The 10000-nt window shown below is 50.0% G+C and overlaps 4 protein-coding genes across 5 annotated transcripts in view; 2 read left to right on the top strand and 2 right to left on the bottom strand.

The window, feature by feature from the left end:
• The window catches only part of LOC126571582 (brefeldin A-inhibited guanine nucleotide-exchange protein 1), an 8729-nt gene extending 8656 nt beyond the window's left edge, over window positions 1-73 (bottom strand). The window contains exon 1 of the mRNA XM_050230230.1: window positions 1-73. This exon is cut by the window's left edge and continues 225 nt beyond it. The gene's annotated coding sequence lies outside the window, so the exon portion shown is untranslated.
• A 7-nt stretch (window positions 74-80) lies between these two features.
• On the top strand, window positions 81-1559 carry LOC126571585 (brain protein I3). 2 transcript variants are annotated; one of them, XM_050230235.1, is made up of 3 exons: window positions 321-410; window positions 624-829; window positions 901-1559. In XM_050230235.1, the coding sequence occupies exons 2-3, from the start codon at window positions 751-753 to the stop codon at window positions 1269-1271; spliced, it is 450 nt and encodes a 149-aa protein (XP_050086192.1). In that variant the 5' UTR covers window positions 321-410; window positions 624-750; the 3' UTR covers window positions 1272-1559. The 2 variants fall into 2 exon arrangements, with proteins under 2 accessions (XP_050086191.1, XP_050086192.1); XM_050230234.1 differs by lacking the exon at window positions 901-1559 and having other exon boundaries at window positions 81-514; window positions 624-747.
• A 154-nt stretch (window positions 1560-1713) lies between these two features.
• LOC126571584 (cysteine sulfinic acid decarboxylase) lies at window positions 1714-8017 on the bottom strand. Its single transcript, XM_050230233.1, has 4 exons — window positions 6980-8017; window positions 4468-4624; window positions 4172-4382; window positions 1714-2581 (listed from the first exon to the last, which is right to left on the bottom strand). The coding sequence occupies exons 1-4, from the start codon at window positions 7706-7708 to the stop codon at window positions 1981-1983; spliced, it is 1698 nt and encodes a 565-aa protein (XP_050086190.1). The 5' UTR covers window positions 7709-8017; the 3' UTR covers window positions 1714-1980.
• A 1654-nt stretch (window positions 8018-9671) lies between these two features.
• Window positions 9672-10000, top strand: part of LOC126572380 (leukocyte receptor cluster member 8 homolog) — a 6154-nt gene continuing 5825 nt past the window's right edge. The window contains exons 1-2 of the mRNA XM_050231633.1: window positions 9672-9799; window positions 9944-10000. The exon at window positions 9944-10000 is cut by the window's right edge and continues 2218 nt beyond it. The gene's annotated coding sequence lies outside the window, so the exon portion shown is untranslated. The remainder of the gene's footprint in view (window positions 9800-9943) is intronic.

Below are 10000 nucleotides of genomic sequence, written 5' to 3'. Positions count from 1 at the left end.
CTTCAATCCGTGGAACCGGAAAGTGTGGAGATGATGTTGGAGCGAATCTTTATTGAATCAGCATCACGGTACCACGCTCCATGCACTCGACTTTCCCACTACAGTCGCGTTTTTTGCAGAACGATGAAAGTATCGTAATCCGCACACGTCACCCGCCCGTCTCGGGGTTGATTCTTCAGTGCAACCTCTCCGCCCGTTCCCAGTCACCAGCTGTTGGCGCCGCCAAGGATGGCATGATTAGCGTTTTGCACCGGATCCTTCGTCCCCGTCCCCGTGCACACGTAACGAAATTTGGAGGGTCCGGAAAGCCACGAAGCACTAGCAATTCGACCCCGAGCGGATTAAAAAACTACAATCTGCGGGTTGGGTGTTGGGAGTGTCCGCCACGAATCCCGAATGAAAACACCACCGTAAGCTCGTTCTATCCGATGGAAACAGATCGCGTCCTAGTCCAGCACGACATTCCTTTGCATGCAGGGTTTAAGTTCTATCGGCAGCGACCTGATTTTAATCCGTAATTTACACGAAATCGGTGGCAATTTTCACTCCAACTTTTCTCTTCGTTTTTCTTCTTCTTCTTTATTCTTTCGGCACGTCACGCTGACACAACCGCGTTCGAGCAGTGGGTTCAAGCACTTTTTGACCAGCAGTTTTTGTTTTGATTCGTCAGCCGAGGTTCGCGTTTTATCAGCGTTTTATCGCAGGATTTTATTGGTGTTTCTGTAGTTTTGTGTAAAACAGCGGTGCAGAATGGCTTCACAGATTCCTCCAAACAACCCGCCTTCGTACGATCAAGTGATGGCGGAAAGCGTAACTGGACCCAACAACGGTAAGTACACTCGGAATTCGCCCATCCCATGATTCGCTCATGATTCTTATCGCTTATCTCTGCACTTGCAGGAGCTGCAGCTGCACTCCCGACAGTCACCGTTTTGCAACCTACTGCACCGATCCTGGGACCGGCCTCCGGTTCATATCCACGCCAAGAGTATTCCACACAGACCACGGGAGTGCCTTACTATGGTGCAATGGATGGCAACAAAGCCACGACGGTGCAGGTCCTCCCACCAACCGTCCAGGCCGTTCCAGTATCGCAAGTTACACAACAAATCATCGTCGTGAATGGGTGCCCGGCGTGTCGCATCGGAATGCTCGAGGATGATTTCTCCTGTCTGGGCATTTTCTGTGCCATATTCTTCTTCCCGCTCGGGATTCTGGTCTGTCTGGCGCTGCGCAATCGGCGATGCACAAACTGCGGAGCCCAATTCTAGGGGCTGGATCGGGTGGGGTAGGTAGAAGAGAGGTTGTTCGTCGAACAACCAGCCATCCGGCTAGCGTAGCAACGGTGGCCAAGCGTAACCCGTATGTGATACATCATCAAACGCGCGGCGATGTAATGCAACATAATCGAATATTGAAAACAGGACAACATCATGCTTTATGCTGTACGCGGTACAAGGTTATTGGAACGTTTTCCACCATTATTACAGTACTCTCTGTTTTGTATTCCCGTTTCTTGTCATTTAGAACGCCAAATATATGAATTATATTGTAACTAACATCATGTTCGCAATCCCCAGGCGCTCCTTATCTCTTCTTTCATGTGTATGATTCATATACCTCCTTCTGGCCTCACCGGAAATGCCCGATTTGTATGTAAAATGTATTTGAACTTGCTTACGTGTCTTTACACAGATAAGTAATCTTAGCGCTGCCCTACCACTCTCCGACCAATGCAAATTACCGTGCTATGAAACACTATCACCATTTTGTGTGTTTGGACCAGTGCACTACTTTTGCGGTTTTTCGTTGTTCGTTTGTAAACTTACACTGCTCGTAACATCCCCTAAGAACAAAGGCTGTGAATCGCCCCCGCCTCCCTGCACAGCTTCCAACGATAATGCTTCAATAAATACATCTGTACGCAATAAAGAAGGAAAAATAATTTAAGCAACATGAAACAACACGCAGAGATCCACCTTAGAGATCCTTGCCCAACCGTTCGATCTCGTCGATGATGTAGTTCATGTCTGACTTGTCGAGCGACGAATTTTGCAGCACGAGCCGGAAAAAGTTGGGCTTATCGTGGATCGGCTGATAGGTGATCATCATGGAGCCTTCCTTCATCATGCGTTCCTTCACCTTGGGCGCCACTTTGTGCAGCCGCTCTCGGTACTCGGCCGAATCGCGCGCCATACCGCGCAGGCTTGGCGGCACGTACCAGAAGCAAACGTTGGTACACTCGGGATGCTCGATCACCATCTCAAAACCGGGCCGCGCCTTAATGCTTCGCGTGAAGTACTCCGCATTCTCAAACACCTTATCGATGTGCTGCTCAAAGCCGGTCGATCCCTTGGCGCGCCACATGAACCAAAACTTGAGCACATCGGCCCGACGGCCACACTGGATGTGCTTGTCTCCGGTATCGTACTGCGTGTCGTAGAACTTGTCCTTCTGGAACAGGTAGGTCGCATTGGTCGAATGGCACTCGGATAGCAGGTTCGGGTGGCGGGTCAACAGGGTAGAGCACTGTTGAGGGGCCGCCAGCAGCTTATGAGGGTTCCAGGTCACCGAATCAGACCTGAAAATGGGGAAGAAGAAACAAGCGGAAATAGAATCGGGCTGAATGATTCGCGAAAAATGCAATCTAAACCAATTTTCACGGTACATTAACACCACGCCACCACGGATCGTCCACCCTCCTTTCCGCTTCACCATTCGTTTGTTGGCGTCACGCTTAACCGGTCGTCGTCGTCGGTAATGTGCAAATGTACCAGCGCCAAGGATCAGGCCATTTTCTCTTCCGACATTGACATTGGACTCAACACGTGGAGGCTTTTTGGTGTGAACAAGAGCAAAGCAGCCACCAGCACAGTCACTTTCATGTCGATCGAGCATGTTTCCAACCGTTCACGTCTATGAGGCCGCTAGGCCAATGTCATGGCGCGCTAGGTGACCGCGATCAGGTTCCTATCGGCAAGGTACTCTTGGTGGATATTCACCTCCAATTTGGCGGAAAATTAGCTCTCCGGACCGACAAGATCCAGGCCGGAACCAATTTACTGGTTGCCCGCTCAGATCGGATAGAATGTCACGTGTGCCTTGGGGATCAGTCCTGCGCTGCGCTGATGCATTAGCACACTAATTTGCTGGAAAATCCATTGCGGTCGTTCGGTATAGCGGTTTGCACTGCCGATGACCTTTTTGAAAGGGAAACGGAATGGGCGTTCTAATGATTACGGCGGGTGCAAGGCCATAACGATAATTGTTGTCACATGCAGAAACACTGCCACTGCTACTACTAGCCTCCGCTAGTCTATTATTGCCGCCATATCAAGGTGCTGTGGTGGTTGGTCGGTCATGCTACTATGTTGCCAGCCTGTCTCATTCACCTATCTCCTCTTGGCCGCCATTGGCCCAAGAAATACAAGGTTCTCGGGTCTTGGTACATTTAGAAACCAAATCTCCGCTTTTTTACGCTTACTCCACTCGAGCTCTGCATTTCGAATTGTCATGGTTACCGCTTGGTGCAGCAGCAGCAAACGTTTCCGATGGCTTTGCGAGACAATCTAAATCATGGTACGAGAGCGAACCACCTGCAACTACACTGTCCATCTGTTGCAGAATGATAGATGATGATAAAAAGCATCGAGCGGGTGTAATTAATCAATTATCGCCAATAAGAAACCCAACCGTGGCGAGTGCTAAGGTTAGTCATTAAGAGTAATGGCAAAGGCCAAAGAAACTTTTATGATTGTCGTCCACGTTGGCAGTAGTACTGCTGCTTCTCGGCCACTAGTGCCAGTGTACGCGAGGCACAAAGCCCAAAATGGTTTTTTTTTAGATTAACCAAGCCTACCGCTTGTTCTTAATAGCGGTGAACAAGGTTATCGGGAGCTGTCTGAGCAGAACTTTCGAGTTCTTCACACAATATGACTCGCCAGTGATGGACATTCATTTCCGCAATACGGAAGCATCGCAGAACCCGGAACACGCGGGTGCGAGATTCTTGCGCAGGAAACCTGTTCTTAGGATGCTGGTTCTTGCTGGTTTCGTCTCGAGTCGAGACAAGCACTTTAGCCACGATGGCTGCAAAACAATCCGCACGCGAGACAAAGTGCCGGAAGCGACCTGTCGGCAATCCTTCGACTGCGCCTCCAACCGAACTTACCTTTCGATGCCTTTCAGCAGCGTGCGGTACTTCTTGGACATCAGCGCACCGCCACCCCAGGCCGCATCGACGTGGAACCAAAGTTGATACTTCTCGCACAGATCGGCAATTTGCTCCAGCGGATCGAACGCTCCAATTACGGTAGTTCCCGCGGTGGCAGACACCATGAATGGCAACGCACCTTCCGCCTTGGCGCGCAGGATTTCACTTTCTGCAAGGAGATGATGTGGAGAGGGCATGTTTATTGTTCTGCCGCACAAGAGGACATTGGCTTACGTGAGCCCCAATCTACTTACCCAGGTGGTCGACACGAATCTTGCCAATATCGTCCGTCTTGATGGGGTACACGTTGTCCGAGCCAATGCCCATGAAAGAGGCCAGCTTCTTGATCGAGTAGTGTGCATCTTCCGATGTGAAGATTACCAACCGAGGCAACGCATGCAATCCCTTGGCCTGCGAAAGAGAGAAGATCGCGCTATTAAGAATCTTAAATTCTTATCAACCGCATTTACGGTTTTCGCTAGAACCGCGTTATTGCCGTCACAACATGCCGTTAGTAAACTTAATATTTATGGTGGTGGCACGGTTTTTTGTAATCATGCTGGAACCAGCGTGACCTCCGTGGCATACCAGCAGCCTAGAACATTATTGCACAACTCGTCGGCGGGGCATCTCGGTAATCAATCAATAATCAGCTAACACGTTACCGGTACTAGCGATCGCAAAGTGCTGACGTGCGATTACGGAATTCCCACGTATTAATGTAATAATCGACAACCGTCTGATTTCCGATCGCTGCGGTCAGCTACGATCGGTTGGTGCCTTTGCCTGGTGACGTGTACCCGAGACAATGGTCATGCCGTGCCCGGCTGATTCGATCAAGGTGATAAGATGCATCGTTCAGAAGCTTTTGCCCTACAGCAATTCATTATCGACCAATTATCGCGTAGAAAAATCATCTGATCACTCAGTCAATGGAAGAACTCGTAGAAGGAAGCGCTTGTAAATCCCCCACCCCGGGGGGGTTCTCCACGGGGAGTGGGCGAACCCACGGCGGAAGATGAAATCTGAATGAAGGTGTTCCCATGAGACAAATGAATGGAATTCGCCCGTCGATTAGAGAGGGAGAGAGGGTTTTCCTAACAATGTAATAGCCAGGAAGTCGTTACCATTTGCAATTGCACTTGCAGGTGCTAAGGTGGCTGATGGGGAATTCTACTTCAGTTACAACCTGCTCTTGTGGCTGGAGGATTTTTTTCCCAAGCTTCTACTAGTCAACTCCATCATCCGTAGGGTTGCTAAAAGCAACACTGAAAAGCATGGCTATGACCGGAAGTGTAAGGACCAGTTACAGTTACGTTTGTCGAACCCAGGCGATCAATCAGACCGGCTCGATCGAGCATCAGCAAAAAAAACGCCATCGAAAACCGGCTCTACAGTTTTGTTTATAAACATGATCACGATCGGGACAGGAACATGCGTATCCCTTTGTGCTGCCTTGCACCATTCACTCCCCGTTCGCCAATCACCCAAAACACCAGACTCGGTTCCGAAACCGGTTTAACGGTTTTAAGGTACGACCTTCCGTCGCTCTGCTATCCTTCGTGGCCTTTTTCGCTGTTATACAGTTTCGGCGTTCACAAAGGCGCCACTGATGCGAATCGCAGCAGCGCTAATCGCTTTATCTGTCTGCCTGCTTACGGTGTGCCGGGCATATTGGCTATGCACAACTCGTTTTCCGATTTTTTGCTTCCGATCGCCGATGCCCACCGTGGAAGCCCCCCTTTGCGCGTGCCAGCCGTCATGCTCAGGGTCAAAGTCATCATTACCGTCGTCATCATGCGGCGGGGTGTGGGGCCATCAGCACGCCGGTACTACACATGGTTCGCGTGCCGTGGCCAGCAAGAGGTGGCACTTCCTTTTGCCGCTCGATTGAATTTAGGCCCAGGGCAAGTTGGAAGTTCTGAGTGATTGCCAGGTGCTGCACAATTAATGCTTTCTGCTGGTCATGCCACATCGTTTTGGGCTGGTTCTGCCAGTTACTAGTTTCAGGATGTATTCCTTTAGAACCGGAGCAGCTCCCTGCCACGTTTTGTTCTCGGTTCGATGCCTCCTAAGAAGCAAGCTCTGGCAAATCGTATTCCGTTCACTTTTTTCTCGTCTGCTCCGCTTTATCTGTTCTTTTCGCCCCGGCAGACATTTTGCGCACCAGCCAAGGATAGAAAATTAATTATAAATACCCAGACTTTCGATCTCCGTAGACATTCATTTGGTTGACCAACCGATCAAGCGATCCGAGGATGATCTGTATTTGGGATTCTTGATCAGAGATTCAGGCGAAATGAATGGGATGAATGGGTGAGGAATGGGAGGAAGAGGATCGAGATCCGTTTTAGCTTAATGCAGGTTAGTGTCTATGGGCACACGTACGAAACTTGAGCAGTCCTTAAGGTGCTCGAAGTCGAATTGAAAATAGACCAAGTCCATGTGTGAACACGTGTGTGCTTGTACCAGCTGCTTCATCGGGAACCGAGAATAACTGAGCTTCTTTTCGTTTCGAGAACGAATTAAGATGCTTTCTACCGGCCAGGAATGCATTTAATGGCGTTGGAGAGAATGCTCACTAGCCGTGCTAGAGCCATTTAAACTAAACTGCCTGGACTCATGTGCCAGCGTGGTGGCCTATGGAAAGGACATTATATGGGAAATTAACTCTCCACTAGACAGCGTGTCACGCAATTATCGGGCCGATTTTAATTGCTCCGTGGAAGGCTAGTCGGTTCACTTTCGCTTGGAAATGTCACTTACCTTAATATCGGGCATGAATTTGTGGCGGGCACAGCTAATGGCGTACCCGTTGGCCATCGAGCCACCGGGGGCAAAGATGGCGTCCCCGGCGCCATTCGGATAGCCGACGATTTTACGCATCTCGCGCAGCACTGTCTCCTCCATCAGCACAAACACCGGCGACACCTCGTAGGTGTAGACGCTTGGGTTGAGGGCGTCCGTCAGCACCTGGCCAGCGAAACCGTACGGATCGACGGACGAGAAGAGCTGATTCATGAAGTACGGATGTCCGGTCTTGACCGAGTGCCGGATGGTGGCACGCGTCAGCTCGAGCAACCGCTCGTGCGTATCCGGCTCGTCCTTGATCGCCAGATCGAGCGTACGGCTCAGCTCCTCCGGATCGACCCAGTTCAGCACCTTGTTCGCCCGGTCGGTCGCATTGAAGACGGCTGAGTTGAGCACCTCGGTCAGAAACTCGGTCAAAAACTGCTGGTGCTGCTCACGATTCGGCAGACTGGCGTACCGCTTACGGTCGATCGCGGTGGCCGACTCGTCCAGCGACAGTTTACCACGCATTTCCGCCTTACGCACTGCCGGTACCACTCGGGTGGTCACACCGTGCGCTCCATTCACGAACAGCTGCTGCACGTCCTCGTCCTCCGAGACACCGGCACTGTCCGATCCGCTGGCGTACGTGGCCGGCTCTTCGTGCACCTCCAGTCCGATACTGTTGACTCCGGTGGCTGGCATGTTGCGATTCTTGCTGATGATTCACTGATGTTGTAGATAATGATGAAGGCGATCGGGCCAAAAGTCCTAGCAAAAGCTTGAGCGAGTCGAACTCTGGCGGCGCGTGGACGCAAACAGCAGGAAAGATGATGGCTGGAATTGCTTCCTGGCTCCGTTTAACTCCGATTCTCCGGTGGGTGATGGTGGGTTTTCCCTTCGGTGAGGTTCCGTGGCAGGATGGCAAAGGAGTTGCTGGCTAGACCTGCTCACATTCGCACCCACTAGCACTCGCACACACTTATCCTGGTCGCAGCGCTACGTTCGAAGCGTTCGAGCTCAAACTAAACGGTTGCAGCCGCCACCACACGCTCTTATACGCGAACCACGATCAAGCGCGATCAACAGCGGTTACCGACGCTCGATGCGAACGAATTCCCCCCCGGATGAATGGCGAGTGCAATGCGAGAGTCTCGGCTGGCGCATGGCTTGAGCTACCGCATCGGATAGACGGCCTCTAGATCTGGTGCGATCGGATGTGGGGGGCACGCGCGCGCGCGAACGATCTCGTGCACTAGCACGGGGCCACCTATGGGAGGCTACAGGAGGTGTCGGAGCGATTGTAGCTTGGCACCTGGCACGCGCACACCTTCGGCTTCTTCGGTGGCACACGACAAGGAACTAGAGGAACGCGATCCTCAAAGCGGTACGGTGTGAATCGATCAACGATCGTGCCTTTCAGAATTCAGCAGCAGCAACAAAAAAGGCGAATCATTATGAATGGGTGAGGCCATCGAATGGCGGGCAGTTTGCAAAAAAACACTTGATGGATAAACATGAGAGAATGAACGCGATGCGGCAGCGTTTGTTCCTAGGACATCATAAGGCACGGAACGCCGGAACGCTGGTAATTGCTTCAAAAATGATAATTGTTACAATAAAGCTAACAGAACTTCCTTTGAGGTTGTGAGGTCTTTGACACGGGCATACGGAAGGCAATAAACTATCATTTGGAACTGTTTGGATGTATTCTTTCCTACAAACGCGAACCCGCTTGATCCTTTTCTGCTCACCATCATCGGCCATCGCGGCATATCATTAATGCTTGCAACCTTGACAAACCCACCGCACGTGCCACATGTTGATTCGTTCTTTATGGATGAGAGAGAACGTGAAAAACGATGCTAAACGCGATTCCTTTTTTCGTGTTTGTCCCGTTAGATTGCTATTTGACTTCCGACTTTGCAGTTGCTGGAAGGGATAGCAAACAATATCGATCGCCCCGCTGCAGCCCACGGTTTTCTGCCAATAGCGCAAGGAAGTAAAGCAAAGAACGTATCGTAAACCGGTCGAAGAAGATCGCGGCTACACCTCTTGCTGCATACTAATGGGTGTGCTTTACCTTGAACTTCCGTGCGATTTACCCCGGTCGATCGGTTTGTGTTTTTGTGTGAATTTGGCTTTAAAAATTGGAAGCGCATGGATGCTTTCCCTCCTATATTTGCCACTATGGAGGTTCCGCTGGGGCATAGTTGTCGGCGCGCAGAATGGCAGAGGGGATTGTGGGGATTGGGCACCCTCGAGCACGTTAATTCATGATTATTCGCAGCTTAATTTTTCAACAACATTAACAATGACGCTTAATTCCTTAATTGGATCTTCCTCATTAAAATGAGATGCATCTCCGCAAACGTAATGCAACGATATTGGAACACCGGCAACGAACATTGCTTCCGAGACGGGCTACACGTGCATTTGAGATTGACGAGCACTGCGCAGCCGTGAGTGCACAGATTGAAATTAATTGAATCCGTAAGACGTATTTTTATTTTTGTGCGTTTCAAAACAGATTCTAAATTATCCGACTCCTGGAATAACCGGACAGCCAACGGTGAAAATTTGAAATCCAATCTTCGAATAACTTTTCGAAGCAAATTCGATTCGAATTCGAATATTCGAAAAACAAATAAGAAAACCAAAATTCGAAGGAACATTGTTCGGAGAATGAAAGTGTGTCACAACGCCAGGAAAATATTCTGCGTTTTAGTGAGTTTCCTTGTGAAATAAGCTTACAATTCTAGTGAAAAAGTAATCTTCTACTCAACGGCAATCGAGGTAAGTAAAAGGTTTTCCCATCAGCTCGAGAAAATGTGCAGAAAAAACGATCCAAAAATTCCCGTACTCTTGCCAAAGATTTGACCCCGGACGCCATCTTTGATTTTCACTTCTCGCTTCCAACATTTTCTTTTCCTTATTTAGGCAAATTTAGGAGAAAACTCTGTGTGAACTAAAGAGTAGAAGATAGTCGTAGGACGG

The sequence above is a fragment of the Anopheles aquasalis genome, chromosome 2 (assembly GCF_943734665.1).
Source record: "Anopheles aquasalis chromosome 2, idAnoAquaMG_Q_19, whole genome shotgun sequence".
In the NCBI taxonomy this organism is placed as follows: domain Eukaryota; kingdom Metazoa; phylum Arthropoda; class Insecta; order Diptera; family Culicidae; genus Anopheles; species Anopheles aquasalis.
The sequence above is the reverse complement of the archived record's forward strand: the minus strand, read 5'-3'. Positions and strand labels throughout refer to the sequence as shown.

Bases quoted from the DNA above. Each gene is read 5' to 3' on its own strand.
- LOC126571585 (XM_050230234.1), top strand. From the start codon at position 81: ATGCACTCGACTTTCCCACTACAGTCGCGTTTTTTGCAGAACGATGAA. The intron at 515-623 runs GTAATTTACACG...GCGTTCGAGCAG, and splicing joins CAGCGACCTGATTTTAATCC to TGGGTTCAAGCACTTTTTGA.
- LOC126571584 (XM_050230233.1), bottom strand. From the start codon at position 7,708: ATGCCAGCCACCGGAGTCAACAGTATCGGACTGGAGGTGCACGAAGAG. The intron at 4,625-6,979 runs GTAAGTGACATT...TCTCTTTCGCAG, and splicing joins AATTCATGCCCGATATTAAG to GCCAAGGGATTGCATGCGTT. The intron at 2,582-4,171 runs GTAAGTTCGGTT...CCCCATTTTCAG, and splicing joins CTGCTGAAAGGCATCGAAAG to GTCTGATTCGGTGACCTGGA.